At 41.4% G+C, this 27,327-nt stretch overlaps 1 protein-coding gene across 1 annotated transcript in view; it reads left to right on the forward strand.

Annotated features, from left to right (window-relative positions):
* Positions 1–23,116: 23,116 nt before the first annotated feature.
* The window catches only part of LOC118828040 (cytochrome P450 2C23-like), a 31,781-nt gene continuing 27,570 nt past the window's right edge, over positions 23,117–27,327 (forward strand). Inside the window, exon 1 of the mRNA XM_036734426.1 lies at positions 23,117–23,317. Coding sequence (XP_036590321.1) covers positions 23,141–23,317 — 177 coding nt within the window. The 5' untranslated portion in view covers positions 23,117–23,140. The remainder of the gene's footprint in view (positions 23,318–27,327) is intronic.

Consider the following 27,327-nt stretch of genomic DNA (forward strand, 5'->3'; position numbering starts at 1 on the left):
GTGACGGATTGTCTCAAAGTTTTTTGTAAAGCATTTGGTGAGGTCATCTGCTGAACTGGAGGGGGAAATGTACGGGGATTGAGGAGAGCAGAGGTTTAGGACAGTCATTATGGGGAGCAGGACAGAGAGTAGATTAGGTGAGAGTAAAGCATGGGCTGGCAGCATTGCATTTTTTCTTTTCTTTTTTCCTTAATAGCATTTTATTTTTCCCTCAATTCTATCTGTAGATAGTTTTCAACATTCAATTTTGTAAAAATTTGAGTTCCAAATTTTTCTCATTTTCCCCTCCCCCTCCGCAAGAAACCAATCTGACACAGGTTATACATGTACAATCATGTTAAACATATTTCCACATTACTCATGTGAAAGAAGAACCAGAACAAAAGGGAAAAACCATGAAAAACAAAAAATAACAACAAAAAATGAAAGTAGTATGCTTTGATGTGCATTCACACTACATAGTTCTTTGTCTGGGTGTGCTTAGTATTTTCCATCATGAATCTTTTCAAATTGTCTTTGATCTTGGTATTGCTGAGAAGAGCTAAGTCTATCATAGTTAATCATCACACCATGTTGCTGTTGCTGTGTGTGCAATGTTCTCCTGGTTCTGTTCACTTCAGTCAGCATCAGTTCTTGCAAGTCTTTCCAGGTTTTTCTGAAATCAACTTGCTCATCATTTCTTATAGTACAACAGTATTCCATTACATTCATATACCACAAGTGATTCAGCCATTCCCCAATTGATGGACATCCCCTTAATTTTCAATTCTTATTCACCACAGAAATTGCTGCTATAAATATTTTTGTACATGTGGATCCTTTTCCATTTTTTATGCTCTCTTTGGGATACAGACCTAGTAGTGGTATTGCTGAATCAAAGGGTATGAACAGTTTGATTGCGCTTTGGGCATAATTCCAAATTACTCTTCAGAATGATTAGATCAGTTCACAACTCCACCAACAATGTATTAGTGTTCCAATTGGACCTCCTCCATCTATGATCACACCACAAGTGTAAAATGCAGAAGGCAGATGGCAACATGTTCCAGGATTGGGATTTGGAAAGGGGTGAGTAGCAATAGGACAAGGGGATAAAGGAAAGAAGTTTAGAAGACAGTGTAAACTTGAAGGGTTTAACTAGCCAACTATTTGATGGTCAGCATTTTGAAGAGAAGAAAGTGAGGTCAGAGTAGTTCTAATTGCCTTTGAAAACAGGGAGGAGTGGAGTGATTAGAGGCTGCCCTGAGGATGAGGAATGGGGAAGCAGGGAACAGAGAGAGATGGCTAGAGTAGAGCGATAGACTTGGAGTGAAGCAAAATGGCTTCAAAGCCTATCCTTAATACTTACAAGCCATGTACCCATATGTTTATAACCTCTCTGTGCTTCAGGAAACCCTCTAATCATTTTCTGTTAAGTTCTAGATGGATTATGACTTGTGTGGATGCTTCGAGAGAATGACCAATCTCAGACAATATCTTGGGCACAGATGTGTTGGTCCCACACTATTCCAAGCTTCTGACACTAGGATTTTGGTGTTCAAGTAAGATCACACAGCCATATACATAATAACAGCTAGCATTTCTAACGTTCTTTAAGGTTTGCAAAGTGCTTTACGTATGCTATTCTTTTGATCTTCAGAACAAACCTATGAGGTAGGTGCTATTACCCCCACTTTACAGATGAGGAAACTGAGGCAATCAGAGGTTAGTTCACCTGCCCATGGTCCCATAATTAAGTAGGTACCTGAGAAAGGATTTCAACTCACATCTTCCTGACTCCAGATCCAGAACTCTACCTACTATGCCATCTGGCTGTCATGCGAACACAAACACACTCTGAGACCTACTATAAAAACAGTATCACATTTACGTAGCAGCGCTCTTCCTCCCCCAAGAACTGCCAACCAGGACCGCAATCCAGTTCCAAGCAGGGCACAGCAAGAGGACCTACTTCCTTGCTCACAAAGCACTCCTTGTACTCCTGCTCTGCTCTGCTGCTAGATTCCTCCCACCATGTGAGCCAGTGACTGGGAAGCAGCTGATGCTGGAGCTCTGGAAGCAGCCTCAGGAGCTTCCTGCTGCTGCCACCACCACCACTGTACCACCTCTGCCACCCCCAGGGATAGGGCTGGACAGCTTTTATGTCAGTCCCGAAGTTTCCCACTAACCTGCTCTTTGACATTTGTGGGTTGAGAAGTCTGGTAACTGCCACAGCTCAATGATTCATGGCCCTAAGGCCTGTTCCAGCTGGCTGTCTCCTGGTCTGGTATGTTCTGAAGTGGCCCATGCAGGGCTGTGCTCTGCTCCTATCACGGTGGGATAGACCCTTCCCAGCAACCATCCAGGCTCTACTGGGCTGGAGATCTGTTTCCCTCTGCTATTTTGTGGGTTCCACAGCTCTAGAATTTGTTTAGAGCCATTTTTACAGGTGTTTAGAGGGACATTGCTGCAGTTATTTTGTCCTTTTTTTGGGCAGGGGTCGGAGCAGTGAAGGCAGGGCAATTGGGGTTAAGTGACTTGCCCAAGGTCACACAACTAGTAAGTGTGTCAAGTGTCTGAGGCCAGATTTGAACGCAGGCCCTCCTGACTCCAGGGCCGGTGCTCTACTCACTGCGCCACCTAGCTGCCCCTGTTGCAATTATTTTGACTTTGGCTCCTACTCCTTGGGCGAATTCACTCTCTGTATCCATTGCTTAGGCACACAATCTGAGGATGACTGCTGATTTCATATTAATGAATTGCAGAAAAACTCTCTTAAGGGGGTAAAGCAGGCATCTTAATACCTATGTTTTCTTCTTCTTTGCTTTCACCTTTCCCTTCCCATGTTCAGTTTGGGACAAGCTCTGGGAAGAATGGAAGGGAAAGGATTTTCACGACATCCCCCAGGAACAAAAGGATGAGAAGAATATGAATGGAAAGCCTCTTTGGTTCACCAGTCAGATCATTAAGTAGCATTCAAAGCAGTTCTTCAGATTTTGGTTCTTGGCATGGTGTGTGTGTGTGTGTGTGTGTGTGTGTGTGTGTGTGTGTGTATGTGCGCACGCGTGTGTGTGTGTCCCTCCTTCTTATCTTCCTTATTGGCTCTGTTTTTCTTTTCTTTTTTACACAGTTTCATTGTGAGACCTTTCCATCCTCCTTGGACTGAATGCCCCGGTAGAATTTGAATTTACAGAATGTTACTTATCCTTTCTCCAAACTCTGTGGAATCTGTTCTCCTCCATCTCAGCTGTTTGTTATCTTATAACCAGCTCTCTTCTCCTCTGTCACAAATTCTAAGATACCATGGTCAGCTATCCAATAGTCCTTCTGTTTCTACCTGACTAATTGTCTCCTTGGTGAGAATGAGATCCACAACTGACGTTTCACTTTTTGACACATGAAATTTTCTTTTGGGTAAGTTAAGACATTATGACATTCTTTTTTCGTGTGGGGAGAGAGGAAAGGAGACAGACAGACAGAGACAGAGAGAGGAGAGAAGAGGGTCAAGGAGATAGAGTCAAGGGATAGGGAGGTAGAGAGACAGAGACAGATAGAAAGATAAATAGAGGGAGATAGAGAAGAGAGATAGAACAAAGAGAGAGATGGAGAGATATAGAGACAGAGTAGAAAGAGATAATAATAGCTAACATTTTTATAGTGATTATTATGTGCCAGACTCTGTGCTAAGTGCTTTATAGTTATTATTTCATTTGAGTCTCACAACAACAATTGTGGGAGTTAGATGCTAGTATTATTTCCATTTTACAGATGAGAAAAGAGAGACAAGCAGAAGCTAAATCAATTGCCCAGGGTCACACAGCTAGGAATTGACTGAGGCTGGATTTGAACGCTGGTCTTGCTAGCTTCAGGCCTGGCAGTCCAAACACTGTCACCTGGCCATTGAGGGAGAGAGAGAAGGAGGGAAGGACAGAGAAGGAGGGAGGGGGAGAGAGAGTGAGAGAGGGAGAAAGAGAGAGAGGGAGGGAGGGAGGGAGGAGGGAGAGGCAGAGGGAGAAGGAGAGGGAAGACATTCCAGCAGATGTCTAGATTTCGAAGTCTCCAGTCTCTATTATCTCATATCTCCTTTTCCTAAACCCCTTGGCTATTTCCTCTTTTCATCCAGATAAGTCTAATGACAATATTGTTTCTATTTTACCCTCTGTTGATTGTCAATCTAATGGTTTCTCCTTTGCTTTTCCCCTTTGAGGAATTTCTTTACCTGCTGCAGCTCTTCCTCCCCTAACCCCTTATCTCTCCCTTATCCTTTTCCTTTTGAGTATTGTATTCTCTTATTCCACTCATGGGTCTCTTTACATCATGTCTTGCTAATACCAAAAGGTCAAATTTCTCTCCTTGGAAGAGAATCGTCGATAGCTCTTGTTGCTTGGTTTCCACAGTTTGTGAACAAGTTTTTAGAAATCTGAGGCCATGGGTTTTATTGTATGATCCTTCCATTGACTTGGCCTCCTGTCAGTTTCAAGGTGTTTTTTGCTACTATTCTTCCCATGCTACAGCTACTCTCTGTGATAAAGATACACATAAAAACTCCACAGGCAATTTTTTTCTCCCTCTTTCTTTTCAATTTAAATCCTTTTTAGTGATATTTCTAAGGCTCTCTCTCTATAAACCCTTACCAGCCTAGTCTGTAGTTCTTGCCCTCGCCACTTGCCAGTGCACTGAGTTTGTGACATTTGGCTAGAAAAAGTGACCCATTGTAAATTCTTCTTGGATTTCTTCTCCACTACTCAATCTAGTTGTAAATATTTGTTAGAGTAGTTGTGGGAGGCAGTTTGGCTGCATAGCTTCTTGCTATTCCACCATTTATGGCTATCTCTGATGTTTTCTTCTCTCTAAACAGAAATATATCTGGATTAGAACAATTCTTAATAGCTACAAATTGTTTCTGGCAAGCTGGCACAATTTTATTCCACAGTAACATTGTACGATATCCCATGAAAGCTGTTACAATAGTAATTAATTTTGTGTAATCTAGTAATAATAATGATATTAGCAAATATTAATATAGCACATTAAGATGCACAAAGCACCTTACAAACGTTATTGCTCTTGATACCTACAATAGCTTGCGGAGTTAGGTATACAGTCAGCTATTATTACCTTCACTTTGGAGATGAAAGGAAGTGCATGCAAAGGAAGACTGTATTCTCATTTTGGGAAGATATTTCTGGAACTAATGTCCTTGCTCTACCTGATTAGTAAATACCTATTTCTAAAACTAAATGAGGATACTGGCTAATCATCTTTGACAAATATACCAGTGGGGGCTCATTAGTAACAATATCATTAGACCCCAACCCCTTAGGTGTGTCCTCAGAATCATGACAAGGGAAATAGTCAGCCACCTTTTGGAGAATTGACTTGCCAGTACTTAGAGGATTTGGGAAAGCAAGCCCTAGAGATGGTGCAATATTATTTTATCTAAACCAAATACCAACTTAGAAAATTTGGCATACAGTTAAATAATCTTGTCCAAGAAGTTGTGTAATGACTGGTCTTGATGCAACTTCAAAGTAAATAAATAGTTGGATAACCCACAAACTGGAGAGTTTCTTCTGGCTCTCTTTCATAAGAGGTTTAAATAGCTTTGGTGAGCATGCATCTCCCCTAAAAATTATTTCTGTTGTTATATCTTTCAAGGCATCTAACATAATCGGGAAGATATATGCACAGGAGACACTATGTTGGGAGTGACCCTCTTAGGCAATATTTTGTTTTAGTAATTCAAAAGCCTTCTTATTCTCAGCAAACAAACATTTATTAAGCACCAACTATGTGTCAGGAATGGTGCAAAACACTGGAGATACAAAGTAAGGCAAAATATTATTACTACTTCCAAGAACTTCACATCATAGTGGGTAATAACACCCTTAGACCCCAGGCAAGGATGGCCAATCAGCCAATTGTTCTGGATCAAGTAGTTTGAAGGTGATCAAGTGGTTTGAAGTTTGGTGGGACCACTGTCACAGAATACAGGAGAATGGAAAAATCCCCTCCTGTGAGGGAAGCTCAGTTCAGCAGAGGCAAGTTTCCATTCCCAGTTCTGTCAAGGCAAGCAGTTGGGGCTTGTCCCATCTAGTTTAATTTGCCCCCTCCTGGAGTCTCCATCTTGTACCACAGGAGCTAAGTATAAGGGTGGGTGAGAAGAGAAAGTCTTCACATTGCCCTGGAACTCTCACATAGGATTTACAGCCTTGAGCTCTTCCAGGACAAGGGGCTGAGGCTGGGGGTATGACCACAAACTGGAAACTGGGTCATGGGTCTACTGCCTTGGCACGATTTTTCTGGCTGTCTCAGGGGGCCTCCATGCAGTCCAAGGGCAGACCAAGATGGCCTCATGAAAACAGTGTCTTACTGGAGTTCTCTCATAAGGTCTGTCAGATTCCTATAAAAAAGTGAATTTGAGCAGATTCGAGAGGGTTAGAAACTGAATCAGTTTCTCATGCAGTCTGAGTGGGGTAAATTTCCCAGCCAGGAGAGTCTGAAAGGCCGAAGGAACGAATCTGTAGGCTTGGAGAGCTCTCGGTGTGCGGAGCTGCTCCAGACAGCACCAAAGTGGAAGTGGCCGGCGGGGAAACCCACATGCAAGACAGGCTGGGAGAAAGCTGGGTGCCCGAAACTGGCAGAGATCCCCAGGCCTCCCAATACAGGATGGCAGCCTATGGAAGCAACAAGAGGCAGCGCAACACCACCGGCCGTGAAATATCAACTCCTGAGGCTTGCAGCCCAAAGGTATGAAACACGACTTCTTGAACTTCTGGGAGACATAATGGCCAAGTAAATGGCTCTAATCCCTATCCTCCCCACCCAGAGAATTCCTTGGAAAAAAAGAACGCTGGAACAGAGGAGATAGAAGTGGGGCTTCAGTGGCCAAATAGTATAAGTTCGTTAGTCTTAGAGGGGCAGAGTCAGCAGGGGTCAACACCAGGAACCCAGATGTAATCTTGCTCCCCAGGGGAAGTGCCAGACACCAGCTCAAACACCATGTGGCTCCCCACCATGACAGTGCTAAAGGCTGTTTATGAACATCACATCACTCTTTCTCATCGTTACAACATGCATCATCCATCTGTGTGAAACCAATCATCAGGAATTAATCAATAACAGTGCTCTGTTAGGTAAACTGATAATTTTAAAAGAAATGTAAATCTGCTCAGAAGTTCATGCTAAATTCAAAGGAATTCATTAATAGTCACCAGGCTCCACATGTCCTATAACCAAAGAAAGAAGTTCATCTCAGTTTGAGAGAGTCCATAGTTCAGTCAGGATCCCAGTTCTGCCTGCCCCTCATTGGGTTTATGACCTTGTGTAAATTCCTTCATATCTCTGTGCTCAGATTTCCCAACCTTTTAACTGGGTGGGGAAGATTTGACTGGTGGGGGTGGGGATGGGGGTAGGGGTTGGGGTGGGGGAGAATCACAGGATCACAAGAGTTCAGTGTCTGAGAACTAGGTCTTCCAGTCCAATACTCTCAGTAACCAGGTAAGGAAAGTGAAGTCTAGGGATAGGAAGGGACTTGACCAAGGACAGGATGTTAACAGTAGGTAGAGACAGGCTGGCAGTTTTGCTATTATTCTCTAGTCATTCAACTACCCTTTGGCTCAATTTCCTCATCTGTAAAATGGGGATAATAATAGAATCTACTTACTTATATTGTTGTGAAGATTAAATGAGATAATATTAATAAAGCTTTTAGAATGGTACCTGGGACATAAAAAGTGTCACATAAATATTCTTTTTTTCATTATTACAATTACAGACCAATAGTACCAATGAAGGAATTTCCTCTAACAATGGAAAAGTTAATCCAGTCATACCTTTCCAGGATAGGCAGTTCTTCTTTAAGTACTCTTAAAATTCCTCCACCAGGGCAAGATGCAGGGGTGGTCTGGTAAATGTTTGACTGCCAGATTCCCATAAAAAAATATACCTGTCGTATTTTTAAGTTGAATCTGTGCTATTAACACTTTCTTCATCATTTTTTAATGTCAAGAAATAAAACAATAAATCAATATCTGATTTGTGATATTAGTCAGATATCTAAGATGTAAATGGTCACACTTAGAATTTAACAACCAGCCCTCTCGAGATGGCCTAAGCCAGCTCTAACACACCGTTGGGCAAGAACCTTGTTTCTTCATCTTTTTATCTTCTTTCTGAAGCTCTCAAAATCAACTTTGTCGCAACAGAGCAAGAAGCTTTGGTGAAAGAGCAAACTTAGTGATGTACTTTCCATGAATGGAAGGGAGGGTGAGAAATGAATGGTGACTAGGTGAGACCCTACTCAGCTCTGCACAGTTGTTTAAGTGCTTTCTCTGTGCTGATCATTAAAGGTATATTAGGTTATCTTTGAAACTGTAAAGATCTGTGGGCAAGTCAAACGTGGGGCAGGGCATACATTCTGATGTGATGCTTAGAGTCTTGTACCTGATATGGAAGCAGAAGCCAGTATGAACAGAGTAATATATTCCATATCAATCCAAGGAGGAAAACTAGAAAGAATAAAAGTGCCTATGGCTATAGTCCCCATGTGAAATGTGTGATTGTCTTCCAAACTAGAACTGGGCAGGTAATCCATGGATTTCTGTGAGAGAGATGGGTTAAGGCCCTACTTGAGGTGTCATTAGTAGATGAGGACATATACCAAGAATGGTTGGAGGGCATTTTCGAGGACTGACACAGGAAAATGCATTAACCTGACAGATCAGGGTCAGGAAGACTAAAACTCAGAAGACATTCAAGGGTGTCAAAATGTTGCTGGCATCAAAGGTTCAAGCAACAAGGAGAAAGGGGTAGATAATGGATAGAACTCCTAAGGCAAGTTGGAAACTACTCATAGAGGACAGAAAGAAGGCAGAGCATGTCAATGCTTATTTTGCTGCCATCTTCTATCTCAAGAAGAATATTCTGGAGTGGGAGTGGCGAGGACATTTGGGAGCCAAGATGGCCGAGTAAGCAGTAAATCACTGTTGCTCTCCAGTATTCACCTCCAAATAACCATCAAATAGCACCCAAAAACAAATCCTGGAAAAGGGGAGCCAGAAGAAAGAGGGGGTGGAGTGGTGTCTTATCCTGGGAGATTTGGAGAATATGTATGAAATGGATGTCTCCCTCCAGTAAAAAGGGGAGCTCATTCCAGGACAGGAAAAGTCTCAGAAAGCCCCACCTCAGCAAATCAGCAGGAGATCCTGAGCCCCAACATGATGGAGAAGGCAAACATCAATACCAGCATCCCTCATGGGCCTCAGCATAATCAGGGGAACTAGCAGAATTCAGCTTGGAGAGGCACTCCATATTACAGTGTAGCTCTAGGTAAATGGGCATCTTCCAGTGGCTGAATTTCCATGTGCTTCAGCACAGCTCCCAGCCCAGGGGGTTGGGGCAGCATCCTCGAGCAGCTGGGACTCCCCAGGCTCCAGCTTGGCTCTAGGCAGGCAGGAATCTTTCACTGGCCACAATTCCACTTGCATCAGTGTAGCCCCAGGTAAACAAGCATCTTCTTGTTCACAGAGAAAGTAGGCCAGACCCACATTACTTCAGCATAGTCCAGGAAAAATAGGCACCCTCAGGTGGCCAGACCTCCACAGGCTTCAGTTTGTCCCTGGAGAAATGCAGAAAAAGCCCACTAGACCTCAACATATGCCAGATACAACTCCTAGGAGCTCTGCTCAGCAACAAGTAAGCTGCCAGTCCCCTACAGCCTCCAGCAGCCACCTCCAGCACACCCCCTCAACACAGCACCACACATGAAGATCCCCCAATGGTCTCAGGGCAACATCAATGCAGCACCAGGTAAACAGCCTGTAACAACAATGTTGCTAGTAGCTGCTGTGGAGGTGTAAGACAAACAACAAGAGTGCACAGGAGGGCTGCTAGCACAAGTTCTTTGATCTGCTTTTGTAAGGAAAGCAACTTTAAGGCATTAACAATCTCACTTTAATTAAACATACACATATCATTCACTTAGTTCAGGGGGAAAAGTCAGCAACCTGAAATTCAGAGCAAATACTAATAGAAATTACAAACAGAAAATATAAACAGATCAATGGACAGGCCTTTGTCTGATCAAGGCATTACATACATAGTTACCAGAGAGAGAGAGAAGCACCAGCATCTGGGTTTTTCAAAGCCAGGAGGGCCTCGATGACTATCCAGAGTCTCATCACCAACACTTTGCCGATGAGTGTACCCCCAAAAGCAAAATACCCACCTCACAGCACCTACACCCTGTTTAGGATCCTGAGGGCTCAGTGCCTAACTAGCAAAAGGGTGTGGGAAAAGATCTTTAATCACTAGCACCACCTCATATACATTGTTTCCAATAAATGACTCTCAATTCAAACAAAGGCAAGACTCATTAAAGCCACTTGATTGCCTTAGCATTCCAAAAGTGAAAAGAGTAAAAAGGTCCCACCCTGAATACCATTATATCTCCACCCCTCCAGGATCCTTGGTATTATAATCTAAATGGCCAAGGATCCAGGAACATATAGAGGCATTATACTTCAAGACCACATGAACAGCCAGGACCAGCAGCCACTGACAGAAGAAGCCTGATACAGACCCATAAAGTGCACTTTACACTACAAAATTCTGTAATTATGGTGCGTATGAGTTTAAAAGCTCTGTAAAGGTCTGTAACAGTGCTCTGTTAGGTAAACTGATAATTTTAAAAGAAATGTAAATCTGCTCAGAAGTTCATGCTAAATTCAAAGGAATTCATTAATAGTCACCAGGCTCCACATGTCCTATAACCAAAGAAAGAAGTTCATCTCAGTTTGAGAGAGTCCATAGTTCAGTCAGGATCCCAGTTCTGCCTGCCCCTCATTGGGTTTATGACCTTGTGTAAATTCCTTCATATCTCTGTGCTCAGATTTCCCAACCTTTTAACTGGGTGGGGAAGATTTGACTGGTGGGGGTGGGGGAGAATCACAGGATCACAAGAGTTCAATGTCTGAGAACTAGGTCTTCCAGTCCAATACTCTCAGTAACCAGGTAAGGAAAGTGAAGTCTAGGGATAGGAAGGGACTTGACCAAGGACAGGATGTTAACAGTAGGTAGAGACAGGCTGGCAGTTTTGCTATTATTCTCTAGTCATTCAACTACCCTTTGGCTCAATTTCCTCATCTGTAAAATGGGGTTAATAATAGAATCTACTTACTTATATTGTTGTGAAGATTAAATGAGATAATATTAATAAAGCTTTTAGAATGGTACCTGGGACATAAAAAGTGTCACATAAATATTCTTTTTTTCATTATTACAATTACAGACCAATAGTACCAATGAAGGAATTTCCTCTAACAATGGAAAAGTTAATCCAGTCATACCTTTCCAGGATAGGCAGTTCTTCTTTAAGTACTCTTAAAATTCCTCCACCAGGGCAAGATGCAGGGGTGGTCTGGTAAATGTTTGACTGCCAGATTCCCATAAAAAAATATACCTGTCGTATTTTTAAGTTGAATCTGTGCTATTAACACTTTCTTCATCATTTTTTAATGTCAAGAAATAAAACAATAAATCAATATCTGATTTGTGATATTAGTCAGATATCTAAGATGTAAATGGTCACACTTAGAATTTAACAACCAGCCCTCTCGAGATGGCCTAAGCCAGCTCTAACACACCGTTGGGCAAGAACCTTGTTTCTTCATCTTTTTATCTTCTTTCTGAAGCTCTCAAAATCAACTTTGTCGCAACAGAGCAAGAAGCTTTGGTGAAAGAGCAAACTTAGTGATGTACTTTCCATGAATGGAAGGGAGGGTGAGAAATGAATGGTGACTAGGTGAGACCCTACTCAGCTCTGCACAGTTGTTTAAGTGCTTTCTCTGTGCTGATCATTAAAGGTATATTAGGTTATCTTTGAAACTGTAAAGATCTGTGGGCAAGTCAAACGTGGGGCAGGGCATACATTCTGATGTGATGCTTAGAGTCTTGTACCTGATATGGAAGCAGAAGCCAGTATGAACAGAGTAATATATTCCATATCAATCCAAGGAGGAAAACTAGAAAGAATAAAAGTACCTATGGCTATAGTCCCCATGTGAAATGTGTGATTGTTTTCCAAACTAGAATTGGGCAGGTAATCCATGGATTTCTGTGAGAGAGATGGGTTAAGGCCCTACTTGAGGTGTCATTAGTAGATGAGGGCATATACCAAGAATGGTTGGAGGGCATTTTCGAGGACTGACACAGGAAAATGCATTAACCTGACAGATCAGGGTCAGGAAGACTAAAACTCAGAAGACATTCAAGGGTGTCAAAATGTTGCTGGCATCAAAGGTTCAAGCAACAAGGAGAAAGGGGTAGATAATGGATAGAACTCCTAAGGCAAGTTGGAAACTACTCATAGAGGACAGAAAGAAGGCAGAGCATGTCAATGCTTATTTTGCTGCCATCTTCTATCTCAAGAAGAATATTCTGGAGTGGGAGTGGCGAGGACATTTGGGAGCCAAGATGGCCGAGTAAGCAGTAAATCACTGTTGCTCTCCAGTATTCACCTCCAAATAACCATCAAATAGCACCCAAAAACAAATCCTGGAAAAGGGGAGCCAGAAGAAAGAGGGGGTGGAGTGGTGTCTTATCCTGGGAGATTTGGAGAATACGTATGAAATGGATGTCTCCCTCCAGTAAAAAGGGGAGCTCATTCCAGGACAGGAAAAGTCTCAGAAAGCCCCACCTCAGCAAATCAGCAGGAGATCCTGAGCCCCAACATGATGGAGAAGGCAAACACCAATACCAGCATCCCTCATGGGCCTCAGCATAATCAGGGGAACTAGCAGAATTCAGCTTGGAGAGGCACCCCATAATACAATGTAGCTCTAGGTAAATGGGCATCTTCCAGTGGCTGAATTTCCATGTGCTTCAGCACAGCTCCCAGCCCAGGGGGTTGGGGCAGCATCCTCGAGCAGCTGGGACTCCCCAGGCTCCAGCTTGGCTCTAGGCAGGCAGGAATCTTTCACTGGCCACAATTCCACTTGCATCAGTGTAGCCCCAGGTAAACAAGTATCTTCTTGTTCACAGAGAAAGTAGGCCAGACCCACATTACTTCAGCATAGTCCAGGAAAAATAGGCACCCTCAGGTGGCCAGACCTCCACAGGCTTCAGTTTGTCCCTGGAGAAATGCAGAAAAAGCCCACTAGACCTCAACATATGCCAGATACAACTCCTAGGAGCTCTGCTCAGCAACAAGTAAGCTGCCAGTCCCCTACAGTCTCCAGCAGCCACCTCCAGCACACCCCCTCAACACAGCACCACACATGAAGATCCCCCAATGGTCTCAGGGCAACATCAATGCAGCACCAGGTAAATAGCCTGTAACAACAATGTTGCTAGTAGCTGCTGTGGAGGTGTAAGACAAACAACAAGAGTGCACAGGAGGGCTGCTAGCACAAGTTCTTTGATCTGCTTTTGTAAGGAAAGCAACTTTAAGGCATTAACAATCTCACTTTAATTAAACATACACATATCATTCACTTAGTTCAGGGGGAAAAGTCAGCAACCTGAAATTCAGAGCAAATACTAATAGAAATTACAAACAGAAAATATAAACAGATCAATGGACAGGCCTTTGTCTGATCAAGGCATTACGTACATAGTTACCAGAGAGAGAGAGAAGCACCAGCATCTGGGTTTTTCAAAGCCAGGAGGGCCTCGATGACTATCCAGAGTCTCATCACCAACACTTTGCCGATGAGTGTACCCCCAAAAGCAAAATACCCACCTCACAGCACCTACACCCTGTTTAGGATCCTGAGGGCTCAGTGCCTAACTAGCAAAAGGGTGTGGGAAAAGATCTTTAATCACTAGCACCACCTCATATACATTGTTTCCAATAAATGACTCTCAATTCAAACAAAGGCAAGACTCATTAAAGCCGCTTGATTGCCTTAGCATTCCAAAAGTGAAAAGAGTAAAAAGGTCCCACCCTGAATACCATTATATCTCCACCCATCCAGGATCCTTGGCATTACAATCTAAATGGCCAAGGATCCAGGAACATATAGAGGCATTATACTTCAAGACCACATGAACAGCCAGGACCAGCAGCCACTGACAGAAGAAGTCTTATACAGACCCATTTTCTTTTCTTTTTTTTTTTGCAGAGGAGATTGCAGGGAAATTGGGGTTAAGTGACTTGTCTAGGGACACACAGCTAATAAATGTGTCAAGTGTCTGTGGCCGGATTGGAACTCAGGAACTCCTGACTCCAGGGCAGGTGCTCTACTCACTGTGCCACCAAGCTGCCTCCAGAGACACTTTCAACCTTGAAGCAGAGATCAAATTTTAAAGAAAGAAAAAAGTCTTCTGCTGCCCTCCCTCCATCCCCCAAAAAAAGGGATCAAAATACAACAAAAAGATCCTGACCATAGAAAGTTATTATAGTGAAAGGGAAGACCAAGACACAAACTCAGAAGAGGACAACAATGTCAAAACACCTGTGGGCAAAACCCCGAAGGAAAATGGAAAGTGTCTTCAAGCAAGAGAGAACTTACGGTAGAGCTCAAAAAGATGATTAGAAATCATATAAAAGAGGTAGAAGAAAAATGGGGAAAAGAGCTCAGGGTGGTGCAAGAGTACTATGAAAATATTATCAACAGTTTGGAAAAAGAAAACAAATGCTTAAAACGTACAGTTGGCCAAATGGAAAAGAAAGTACAAAATCTGATTCAGGAACACAAATCCTTAAAAGTCAGAATTGGGCAAGTGGAAGCTAATGATGCTATTAGACAACAAGAATCAATCAAACAAAATCAAAAGAATGAAAAAAAATGGAAGAAAATACACAATTTCCTGTGGGGAAAATACTGACCTGGAAAACAATATCAGAATCACTGGACCCCCTGACATGAAAAGGAGGACCTGGACAGCATCTTTCAAGAAATTATCAAGGAAAAGTGCCCTGATGTCCTGGAATGAGAGGGCAAAATAGGCATTGAAGGAATTCACTAATCACCTCAGGAAAGAGATCCCCAAACAAAACCTCCAAGGAACTTAATATCCAAATTTCAGAACTCTCAGGCCAACAAAAAAAATACTACAAGTGGAAAACAAGAAATAATTCAAATATTGAGGAGGCATAATCAGGATTACACAGGACTGGGTAACTGCAGTATTAAAGGATCAAAGGTCATGGAACATGATATTCCAGGAGGCAAAGGAGTTAGAGTTACACCCAAGAATCACTTACCTAGCAAAAGTAAGCATAGTATGTCGAGAGAAACAATGGATATTCCACAAAATAAAGGGATTTCAAGCTTTCATAAGAAGACCAGAAGTAAACCAACAAACAGACTTGCAATTTCAAAATCCAAGACATGCATAAGGAGGCAAAAGGGGGAAAGAAAGCACAAGGAATTCAAGGGAGCTGGACTCTTTGCATTCCTACAGGGGAAGATGATACTTGTAATTCTTGAAAATTTTATCAGTAACAGTACAGATGGAAAGAATATACATAGATACAGGGTATGGGCATAAGGTGAATTGGAGGGAATGACATGAAAAATTTAAGGGATGAGAAAGAGGAATGACTACGGTGCAGAGGGAAGGGAGAGGAGGAATGTGGTAAAGTTTTACATGAAGAGGTACTAAGGACCTATTACAGTGGAGTGGAAAATGGGAAAGTGGGAGATGAGCATCACTTGAACATTACTCTCGTCAGTATTGGCTCAAAGAGAGAAACTGTTGAAAATAGAAATCTGTTTTACCTGACAGGAAAGTAGGAGGGGAGGAGATCAAGTAAAGGGATGGGGTGGGGACTGAAAGAAATGACGGCAGATCAGGGGAGGTGGTGGGCAGAAGCAAACCATTGGTGAAGAGTGAAAGGGTGAAAGGAGAGAAAACAAAGTGTAAGAAGAATAGGATGAAGGGAAATACACAGTTAGTAATCATATCAGTGGATGTGAATGGGATAAACTCTGCCATAAAATGGGAATGGATAGCAGAGTGGATCAAGAATCACAATCCTAACATATGTTCTTTACAAGAAAAATACTTGAAGCTAAGAGACTAACACAAAACAGTGAATCACTCAGGGCTTAGGTTTTTGCATTTGGAAAAGGATCTGAGTAATGCTTGCCCCACTCACCTTACATAATTCTCATGAGAATTAAAAGAAACAATGTCTGTAAAGAGCTTGGTGAATCATAAAGCGCTAAAGAGAGTCATAGGATCATAGATGTAGAGTTGAAGGGGACTTGGAAGTCAATGAGGGTATTGGTTGCATTTGATAAACTGAAGCCCTAGGTAGGGCAAGTGACTCGACCAAGGTCACATAGGGAGTCATCAGTAGAGCTTGCATTTGAAACCATTTCCTCCGATTCCAAGTCTAGGTCCCTTCCCAGGATACCATGCCACCTCATTATGTGCATAGCTGCCCTCACAGGAAACTTGTGATTGTCAGAGTAGTCAAAGTTGCACCCAAATTGTACTTTACACTACACAATTCTGTAATTATGGCTGTGTATGAGTGTAAAGGCTTGTAAAGGTCTGATAATGATGTACTTTTCATTATTACCTCCAAACTGAACTTCAGCATAGAAATTGATCACAAGATTGATTTAAAGCTCCCTCCCTCCCAAATCCACATCACTTTTCTTGCCCTTGCACCATGTATCTTCCATTTGTGTGAAAACAATTAGCGGGAATGAAACAATAACACTTCTGGATTAGGTAGAGATAAGTTTTAAAGAATGTAACCTGACCCAGGAACTATGTGAACACAATTACAAAACACTTTTCACACAAATAAAGTCATATCTAAATAAATGGAAAAATGTCAGCTGCTCATGGGTAGACTGAGTTAATATAATAAAAAATGAGCATTGTACCTAGATTAATTTACTTATTCAGTGCCATACAAGACTACCAAAATATATTTTATAGAGCTAGAAACAATATTAAATTGATCTGGAAGAACAAAAGATCCAGAATATCAAGGGAATTAATGAAAACAAGTGGAAGGGAAGGAGGCCTAGCCATACCAGATCTAAAATTGTGTTATAACGCAGTAGTCATCAAAACTCCTTGGTCCTGATTAAGAACTAGAGAGGTGAATCAGTGGAATAAGTTAGGTACACAAGACATAGCAGTCAATTACTATAGTAATCTATTGTTTGATAGACCCCAAAACTCCAGCTTCTGGGATAAGCACATACTATTTATCAAAAACTGCTGGCAAAGCTGGAAAATAATACGGTAGAAACTAGGCGTAGACCAATGTCTTACAAAGTATATCAAGATGAAGTCAAAATCAGTACATGATTTAGATATAAAGGCAGATACTATAAGGAAACTAGGAGAGTGCGGAATAGTTTACCTGTCAGATGTATGGAGAATGGAAGAATTTATGACTAAACCACAGATAGAGAACATTATGAAATGCCAAATGGATAATTCTGATTACATTAAATAGGACAGTTTTCAAGCAAAGAAAGCCAAGGCAACTAAGATTAGAAATGAAGCAGAAAGCTGGGAAACATTTTTTACAACCAGTGTCTCTGAAAATGGCCTCATTTCTAAAATATATAGAGAACTGAGTCAAATTTATAGGAATACAAGTTTTCAGATGAAGAAATTAAAGCTATCTAGCCATATGAAAAAAAATCTCTAAATCTCTATGAATTAGAGAAATGCTAATCAAAACAACTCTGAGGTACCATATTACACCTATCAGACTGGCTAACATTAGAAATAAAAAAAAATGAGAAATGTTGGAGAAGATGTGGGAAAATTGGAACACTAATACATCGTTGGTGGAGTTGTGCATTGATCCAACGATTCTGGAGAGAAATTTGGAACTATGCCCAAAGGGCTATAAAACTGTGCATACCTGGGTCGGGCAGGGATGGAGCCAAGATGGAGGCAGGAAAGCAGGGACTTGCATGATCTCCCTACCCAGGTGCCTCCAAACACCTGTAACAATGGCTCTGAACAAATTGTAGAACTGTAGAACCCATGAAACAGCAAAGGGAAGCAGGGCTCCAGCCCAGGACTGCCTGGATGTTTGCGGGGTAAGGTCTATCGCATGGAACTGGCAACACAGTGGAGCAGAGTCCAGTGTGAGCAGCGCCTGGACCAACCAGACCGGGAGTCAAGTGGAACAGGCCCTAGTGGCCTGAATCAGTGAGCTGTGGCAGTTACCAGACTTCTCAACCCACAAACACCAAAGACAACAGAGAAGGTTAGTGGGAAAAGCTGCTGAGACAGAGTGAAAGGAGTACGCGGTTTGGCCACCTCCCCGGGGGCAGTGGAGGTGATGCAGCTCTGAGGCTGCTTACGGAGCTACAGCTGCAATTGCTTCATTCCCCAGGCCCATTTGGTGGGAGCAATTAATTGGTAGATATGAGCAGGAGTGCAGAACTAGTTTAGATCTGAGTCCGGTCTGGGCTGGCTGTTCTTGGGGAAGGAGTAGCGCTGGTATGGCAGAGCTTGCTGTGTAGAAAAAACTCTGAAAAAAACAGCGCAGCCCCTCAAGCATGGGACAAAGTACTCTATACTCTACAAGCAGTCATACCCAGCCAAAAAACTCAAGGGTCAAGTAACTTGGCTGGGAACACGGCCAGGTAGTGAAAACGGACTCAGATTCAGACTCAGACTTTGGAATCTTTCTTTGGTGCCAAAGTAGATCAAAACATACAACCAGAAGAAGTCAACAAAGTCAAAGAGCCTACTTCAAAAACCTCCAAGAAAAACATGAACTGGTCTCAGGGCAGAGCTCATAAAGAATTTGGAAAAGCAACTTAGAGAAGTAGAGGAAAAATTCAGAAGAGAAATGAGAGTGATGCGAGAACACCATGAAAAACAAGTCAATGACTTGGTAAAGGAGACTCCCAAAAATTCTGAAGAAAATAATATCTTCAAAAATAGACTAACTCAAATGGCAAAAGAGCTCCAAAAAGCCAATTAGGAGAAGAATGCCTTGAAAGGCAGAATTAACCAAATGGAAAAGGAGGTCCAAAAGACCACTGAAGAAAATACTGTATTAAAAATTAGATTGGAGCAAGTGGAAGCTAGTGACTTGATGAGAAATCAAGATATTATAAAACAGAACCAAAGGAATGAAAAAATGGAAGACAATGTGAAATATCTCATTGGTAAAACCACTGACCTGGAAAACAGATCCAGGAGAGATAATTTAAAAATTAATGCACTACTTGAAAGCCATGATCAAAAAAAAGGCTAGATATCATCTTTCAAGAAATTATCAAGGAGAACTGCCCTGATATTCTAGGGCCAGAAGTTAAACAAAAATTGAAAAAATCCACCGATCACCTCCTGAAAAAGATCTCCAGAGAAAACTCCTAGGAATATTGTCACTCCATTCCAGAGCACACAGCCCAGATCAAGGAGAAAACACTGCAAGCAGCCAGAAAGAAATGATTTGAGTATTGTGGAAACAAAATCAGGATAACACAAGCTCTAGCAGTTTCTACATTAAGGGATCGAAAGGCTTGGAATGTGATATTCTGGAGGTCAATGGAGCTAGGATTAAAACCAAGAATCACCTACCTAGCAAAACTGAGTATCATGCTCCAAGGCAAAATATGGATTTTCAACAAAATAGAAGACTTTTAAGCTTTCTAATTGAAAAGATCAGAGCTGAATTTAAAATTTGACTTTCAAACACAAGAATCAAGGGAAGCATGAAAAGAGAAACAGGAAATAGAAATCATAAGGGACTTGCTAAAGTTGAACAGTTTTGTTTACATTCCTACATGAAAAGATGATATATGTAATTCACGAGACCTCAGTATTAGGGTAGATGAAGGGAATATACATACATACACACACACACACACACACACACACACACACACACACATACGGAGGGCAAAGGGTAAGTTGAATCTGAAGGGATGATATCTAAAAAAAAAAATCAGATTAAGGATGAGAGAGGAATATATTGAGATAGAGAGAGGGAGAGATAAAATGAGGTAAATTATGTCACATAAAAGTGGCGAGAAAAAGCAGTTCTGTAGGAAGGGAAGCAAGGGCAGTTGAGGGGGAATGAGTGAATCTGGCTCTCATCGAATTTGACCTGAGGAAGGAATAACATACACAATCAATTGGGTATCTTATACCACAGGAAAGAAGGAGGAAGGAGATAAAAAAGGGGGGACAATAGAAGGGAGGGCAGATAGGGGGAGGAGGTAATCAAAAACAAACACTTTCGAAAAGGGACAGGGTCAAGGGAGAAAATTGAATAAAGTGGCATAGGTTAAGAAGGAGCAAAATACAGTTAGTCTTTCACAACATGAATAGTGTGAAAGGTTTTACACAATGATATGCACGTGGCCTATGTTGAATTCCTTGTTAAGGAGGGTGGGTGGGGAGGGAAGAGTGGAGTGAATTTGGAAATCAAAGTTTTAAAAACAGATGCTCACAAAAATAAAGTTTTTGCATGCAAGTAGTAAATAAGATACATAGGCAATGGGGCATAGAAATTTATCCTGTCCTACAAGAAAGTGAGGGAAAAGGGGATGGGGGGAGTGGGGTGACAGAAGTGAAGGCTGACTGGGGAATGGGGCAACCGGAACACATGCTATCCTAGAGTTGGGGGGAGGGTAGAAATGGGGAGAAAATTTGTAATTCAAATCCTTGTGAAAATCAATGCTGAAAACTAAAAATATTAAATAAATTAAATAAAAGGAGGCTAATATATTAAAAAAAAAACTTTGCATACCTTTTGACCCATCACCCAGACACTTCTACATTTGTGTCCTAAAAGAGATCATAAAAATGGGAAATGGACACACATGTACAAAAATATTTATAACAGTTTTTTTTATGGTGGCCAAGAATTGGAAACTGAGGCGATGCCCATCAATTTGGGAAAGGCTGAGCAAGTTATGGTATTTGAATGTAATGGAATAGTATTGTTTCATAAGAAATGATGAGAAGACAGATTTCAGAAAATCTTGGAAAGACTTACATGACCTGATGCTGAGTGAAGTGAGTAGAACCAAGCAAACATCGTACACAGAAACAGCAAGATTGTGTGATGACTAACTTTAGTACACTTAGCTCTTCTTAGTAATGAAGGATTTAAGATATCTCCAGGTCATGATGGAAAATGCTATACATATCCAGGAAAAGAACTATGGAGTCTGAATGCAGATTGAAACATACTATTTGCTTTCTCTTTTTTGTTTTGCTTTGTTTCTTCTTTTTCATGGTCCTTCCAATTGGTTCTAATTCTTCTTCACAACATGACTAATGTAAAAATATGTTTAATATGAATATGTAAGTATTGCCTATATCATATTGTATGCCATGTTAGGGAGGGGAGAAGGGAGGGAGAGGGAGAAAGTTTGGAACTCAAAATCTTATTTAAGTGAATGATGAAAACGAAAAATAAATTTAAAAAATACTAGAAGATGAAAAAAAAGAAATGTAAATTTGCTCCAAAGTTCATGCTAGATTCGAAAGAGTACATGAGTGATCACCAGGTTCCATGTCTCCTAAAAACAAAGAAAGAAGTTCATCTCTGTTTGAGCGAGTCCATAGTTCAGGAAGGATATGAGTTCTGGCAGACACTCATTGAGTTTATGGCCTTGTGTAAATCTCTTCATATCTCTGTGCTCAAATTTCATAACGTTTTAACTGGATGGAGAAGATCTGACTGGTGGGGGAAATCACAACATCATAAGAGTTTGAGAACTAGGTCTTCTAGTCTAACCCTGTCAGTAATCAGGGAAAGAAACTGAAGTCTAGGGATAAGAAGTGACTTGACCAAGGTCAGAATATTAACAGGGGGTAGAACCAGGCTGGTATTTATGCTATTATTCTCTAGTCACTCAACCACCATATGTCTTAGTGTCCTCATCTGTGAAATGGGGATATTAATAGCATCTACTTACTCATATAGTTGTGAGGATTAAATAAGACAATAATTCTAAAGCTTTTAGCACAGTACCTGGGACATAGAAAGTGTCACAAAAATATTATTATTATCATTATTATTACATATAATGAGGGTTCTGTGATTGTATCAATGAAGGAACTCCCTCTAACAATGGACAATGTAAGACAGTCATACTTTTGCAGGACAGGCAGCTCTCCTTTAAGTACTCTTAAAAATCCTCCACAGGGGCATGATATAGGGGTGAGCTGGTAAATGTTTAACAGCTGGCTTCACAGAAAAAATATAGCTTTCACTGTCCTTATTTATTTATCTTTTTATGCTCTTTCTGAAACTCTCAGAATCTCCTTTGTTCCAACACAGCAAGAAACTTTGGTGGAGTAGCACCTTTAGACAAACTTGGCAGGTAATGGACTTTCTATGAAAAGAAGAGAGCGTGATAAGTGAATGGTGACTAGCTGAGACCCTACCCAGGTGTGCACAGGTCATTGTGATGTGCTCTCCATGTGTTGACCATTGATAGCACATTAGGCTATCTTTGAAACATTGAAGATCTGTGGACGAGTCGAACATGGGGCAAGACATACTTTCTGATGTGATTTTCAGAGTCTTGAATCTGACATGAAATGCAGGTCAGTATGAACAGAGAAATGTGTTCTACATCAATCCAATGAGGAAGATTAGAAGAAAAAACTACCTTTGGCTACAGTCTCAATCTGAGATCTGTTGGCTAGAATGGTGCAGGTTTGTGGAGAGATGGATTCATGCTCTTCTTGAGGTGTCTTTAGTATATAAGCACATGTACAAAGGATGATTGGAGGATGAGTATCATCAAGGAGTTATACAAAGAAAGGTGTCAACCTGACAGATCAGGATTAGAAAGACTAAAGCTTAGAAGATATTGAAGGAAGTAAAAATGTTGGGGACACCAAAGGTTTAAGTAAGAAGAAGAAGAAGAAAGGGATAGATGTGACAAGGGCCCCTCAGGTAAGTGGACCACTGCTTAAAGAGGTCAGAAAGAAGGCAGGGCATGTCAATGCCTATTTTGTTGACATCTTCTCTCTCAAGAAGAATGTTTTTCATGGTGGAGAAAGAATAAGCAAGGTTAAGAAGTCAATTAAGCACAGTTTAGCTTAGTTAATGTAAAACTTATCCTGTTTGCTTACAAGGACTATCTGTTTATTGGCTGGGTGTTCCCAACCCCTGTTATCTACCAGTGATTATAAAAGTGTGGTGACAGATCTGGTACCTCTGAGAGCTGTAGGACCATCTCCCAGGGCAATGGATCCTTGGGGCCTCAGCACGACTGCCCTCCTGGCTTTTGTCGTTTTCCTGATTTTGTCTCTATGGATGCAAGGACTCAAAAGGGGGAAACTCCCACCAGGTCCTACTCCTCTTCCCCTTATTGGCAACCTCCTGCAATTGAATTTGAAGAACGTGGCTGCGTCGTTCTCACAGGTAAGAGGACTGAATTTGGGATTTGGATTCTAGCTGCTTGGGTTTGGGGGAGAGACACAAAGGCTTAAAATAAACAATTGAATCAGGACTCCTGGTGTTTTAGCATCTTAGGTCATGGATGATGTGACTCAAGGGCTCTATGAGTGATATCTCCACTAGCAATGATGTCAGGCACGCATTGGTCATTTTGTTAAAACTTTGGTAGCAGCAGATGAAATTCAACAACAGGACCAAATCTTTACCTTTTTTAATGCTCTGGGGATACAAAGGTAAAAGTAAATCATTCAATTAATGAGAATTTCTTTATTGCCTACTATGTGCCAGGCACTGTGCCAGATACAGGAGAGAAACATATGGTGAATGAAACCATCTCTTCTTGAAAGGAAGTAGTTCCTGTCCTTCAGGAGGATATGTTCTCCTAGAAGACTGCAACAAATTCATAGATAAGTACAAGGGAATTTGAGGACAGAGAAAACCCTAGTAATTGGGGGACCCCAAAAAAGTTTCAAGTAGGAGAGACCCCCTGAGCAGGACCTTGAAGGAAGTAATAGATTCTGATTGGAAGAGACTTTGGTCATGAATTCCAGGTATGGGCAAAAACTAAGAGTTATGAAATAATATAGCCAGCAGGCGAGTTTTTCAAGAATGCAAAGTTTTGGATGAGGACTAACACACACTAAATCTGGACAATTAGGTTGGAGCCAGCTGTGGATGCATGGAAGAGTCACGTTAGGGAGGCAACAGGGAGCCCCCGCAGACTTTGGAGAAGAGCAATGACATGATCATAACTCTGCCACAGGAATTTCAAGTTGTTAGTTGTGCAGATTCTTCATGTTGAAGGAGAGACACTCGAAGTAGGAAATTGAACTTGGAGGCCTTTGGATAAAAATACCATTTATTAAGTACCTACTATGTGCTCAGTGTTATGGAGATAGGCCAGAGTATGAAATTTCAGCTGCATGTCAGTTGGAAAGGCCTTGTGGTCTTTAGGGCACGGTAACCCAACTGATGGTAATGGAGCACATTCAATGGCAATTCCACTGATAAGAAACATATGTTTTGTGATACTGAACCATTGGATAGTTCCCAGGGCTCTGTTTTTAGGACTTTTCTAGTCTTGGTAGTTCTGCCTTCAGTACCTACAGAAGCAGTTGCCAGGAGTTCCTTCCCTGTCTGTGGGTGGGGGAGACTGGGATGGAAGTAGGAACAGTCTGCAAAGCTGAGCTGCCAGTCCCAGGAATCTTGGATTTACCTGCCTGCCAGAGTCAGGTGTTTAGTGACTGGTAGTGGTGGTGCTGAAGAAGGTGGATCCCTCCTCCACAGTGATTGCTTCTCATTGAAAGGATGACTGCTTGGTCTGAGTTCAAAGCAGAGCCAATGATCTAGAGCAGGGGCAGGGAACCTGTGGCCTCAAGGCCACCTGCAGTCCTCTAGGTCCTCACGTGGGTCCCCTCGTAGAATCAACACTTCACACATCAACTTAATAAAAGGATTTGTTCTTTAAAACTTGGAGTCAGTCAAAGGGCTGCATCCAAGAGGCTTGAGGGGCACATGTAGTCTCCCGGCTACAGATTCCCCACCCATGGTTTAGGGGCAGGAGTCACTGACATGAAAGTGTCAATCATAAAGGCTCTGGTGTAGCAGTTCTGGGTTATCTCCATTAGTTTCCAAGGCATTTTGGTGGTAGCTTGACTTGTCTGTCACATTTCAGCTACTCTTTCCGTTAGAGTGACTTGATGTGTTAGGTAGTTTGGATGCCTGTCTCACTAGCGTATTAGAATAGTGTAAGCAAGAGGGGATGAGAGTCTTACTTGGGTCAGTGGACAAGTGAGGAGGCAAGATAGAATACATGTGGGAGAAGTGAAAACAGAATCTACACAAGTTGACCATAATCAATTGGATACAGGTCGTAAGTCAGAATGAAAGTCAAATATAAAGATGTGGGTGTCAGAGTAAATGGAAGTGCGTCTTAGTGAAGTCCACCTCTTGGATGCTGTCAAGAGAAATGGGTAAGTTGGGAGGAAGGGTCAATTTTATGGGAAAAAAAATTAGTCACATTGAGGACATGTTTAATCTGCAACACCAACACAACCTCCAGGTTGAGAAATCAGTTATAAGCAGTTGGCCATGTGAACCTTGCTTTCAAAAGTGATAAGTTCTATTCATATATTTGTGGGAGTCTTATGCTTAGAAACAGTCATTCAAAGCATTGTTGCTGAGATCAAGTAGTTAGAGAGTGTTATGGCAGGTCATGAGATGTGGAAGGGAGTGGAAATACTAAAGGGCCAAGAAAAGAGCCTGGAGATATGTGGAGATTGAGATTAAATGGCCAGGCATGTAGCAGGAGAACCAAAAGAGCCCAGTATCATGGAAATCAAGAAGAGAAAGGTCTCCCGACTTTTCCTGATTGCCCAAGCTCCTACTTCCACTTCCCTTGATTTTTATTTTGAAATTTTGACTGTCTTTCATTATTTCCTGATGTCTTATGGAGCCATTAGCCTCAAATTATTACAAAGTCAAATTTCAAAAAGAGAAAAAATGGAGTCTGTAAAATAAAGGCTGAGGAGCTTTATGTCAATTTTTGGAAAATTTTAATAACAGACCAAGAAAAAGATGTTTGGTGGATACCAGGGAAGACACACAATGATTATAAATGGCCACCCTTTTTTCATCAACAGCAGATCATGCAGGTTAACTTCATATCCTTTGACAGTCATATGAAAGTTATGCCTCTTCAAGTGCACCGTTAAATGATATCTGGAATATGGGAGTTTCTTTTGCACTTGAATAAAGGTTAGAAGCCATGTTTGCTACTGGAACCATAGTTGGAGGTTAAAAAATATCTTTATTGCAAACTTGTGTGAGAATGGAGGTTTGGCTTCTTTTTTCACTTTTGAAATCATTAGGAGATGTATGAAGCTGCTTGATATTACCTGTGCTTCAAATAATGTTAATTGTCATTCAATTGATTTTACTGCAGTACAAGTTTCATACAAGCACTGTTTTTCCTTGGAATTTTGGGTTTAATTAATTAAGAAACATTTCGTGCTAACAAAAGCTAAGTCTTGGATACCTAGAGCAAGAGTCAGCAAACTTTTTGTATGAAGGACCAGATAGTAAATATTTTAGAATTTGCAACCCAAAAGGAAAAAGGAATTATATTATGTAGGTATCTGTGTAACAACAAAGAAATTTCCCAAATTTATATTGATGAATTTCAAAATATAATCATGCTAATTAAGAACTTTTTTTATAGTAGCAGAGAGGAGTCCAAAAAAGGACATAGGCAAACAGGACAGTTTGTTACTATCACAGTGAATTGAAAATGCTGATAAAAACCACTCATTTGTACATAACAGAAGCTCACAGTTTCCTTTACTATTCCCACTCTGTTATTTATGTATTTGTCTCCCATGCTCTGGCCCTACTCTTTCAATCCCCACTTGTCCTAGCAGACTGGATCTCTGGGGCTTGACTACCCCTTATTCCCACACATTCTAGCTGTAGGCCTGAGGATTTGGAGTGAGCTTTTCTAATAATAACAGTTCATGTACCCCTACTGGGCTTGTCCCATGATTATTGGTTAATATCAATAATCAGTCAGACTTTGTTTGCTTTTGGGAAAGTGTAGTATAACACGAATTGTCGATGTGGAACCTCCCCCTCAGACACCTGTGGCATATTTTCCTAAAAGGACATAGATAGGAAATGGGCTCAAGTATACACATCTGGCCAAGGGGGACCTCACATCTTTGAAAGGCCTTCTTAGAGAGTCCAAGATTTTCTCCTCAAGTGGTATGTGGTTTTTCTGCTGAGCTCCTTGTAGAGCCTGGAAGCTGACTTTCTTTATCCTGTCATATCCTTGAATCATGAGTCAGACACTGCCATAACTTATTCCAATAATGTTGCCAGGATGCTTACGGGAAGTCTCTATATGTTTTATATCCTTAAAAGTTCAAGAGGTTCTCTTCTGACCAAGGACGTGAAGGAAGGAAACTAAAACCAAGTTC

This window comes from Trichosurus vulpecula, chromosome 8 (genome assembly GCF_011100635.1).
Source record: "Trichosurus vulpecula isolate mTriVul1 chromosome 8, mTriVul1.pri, whole genome shotgun sequence".
In the NCBI taxonomy this organism is placed as follows: domain Eukaryota; kingdom Metazoa; phylum Chordata; class Mammalia; order Diprotodontia; family Phalangeridae; genus Trichosurus; species Trichosurus vulpecula.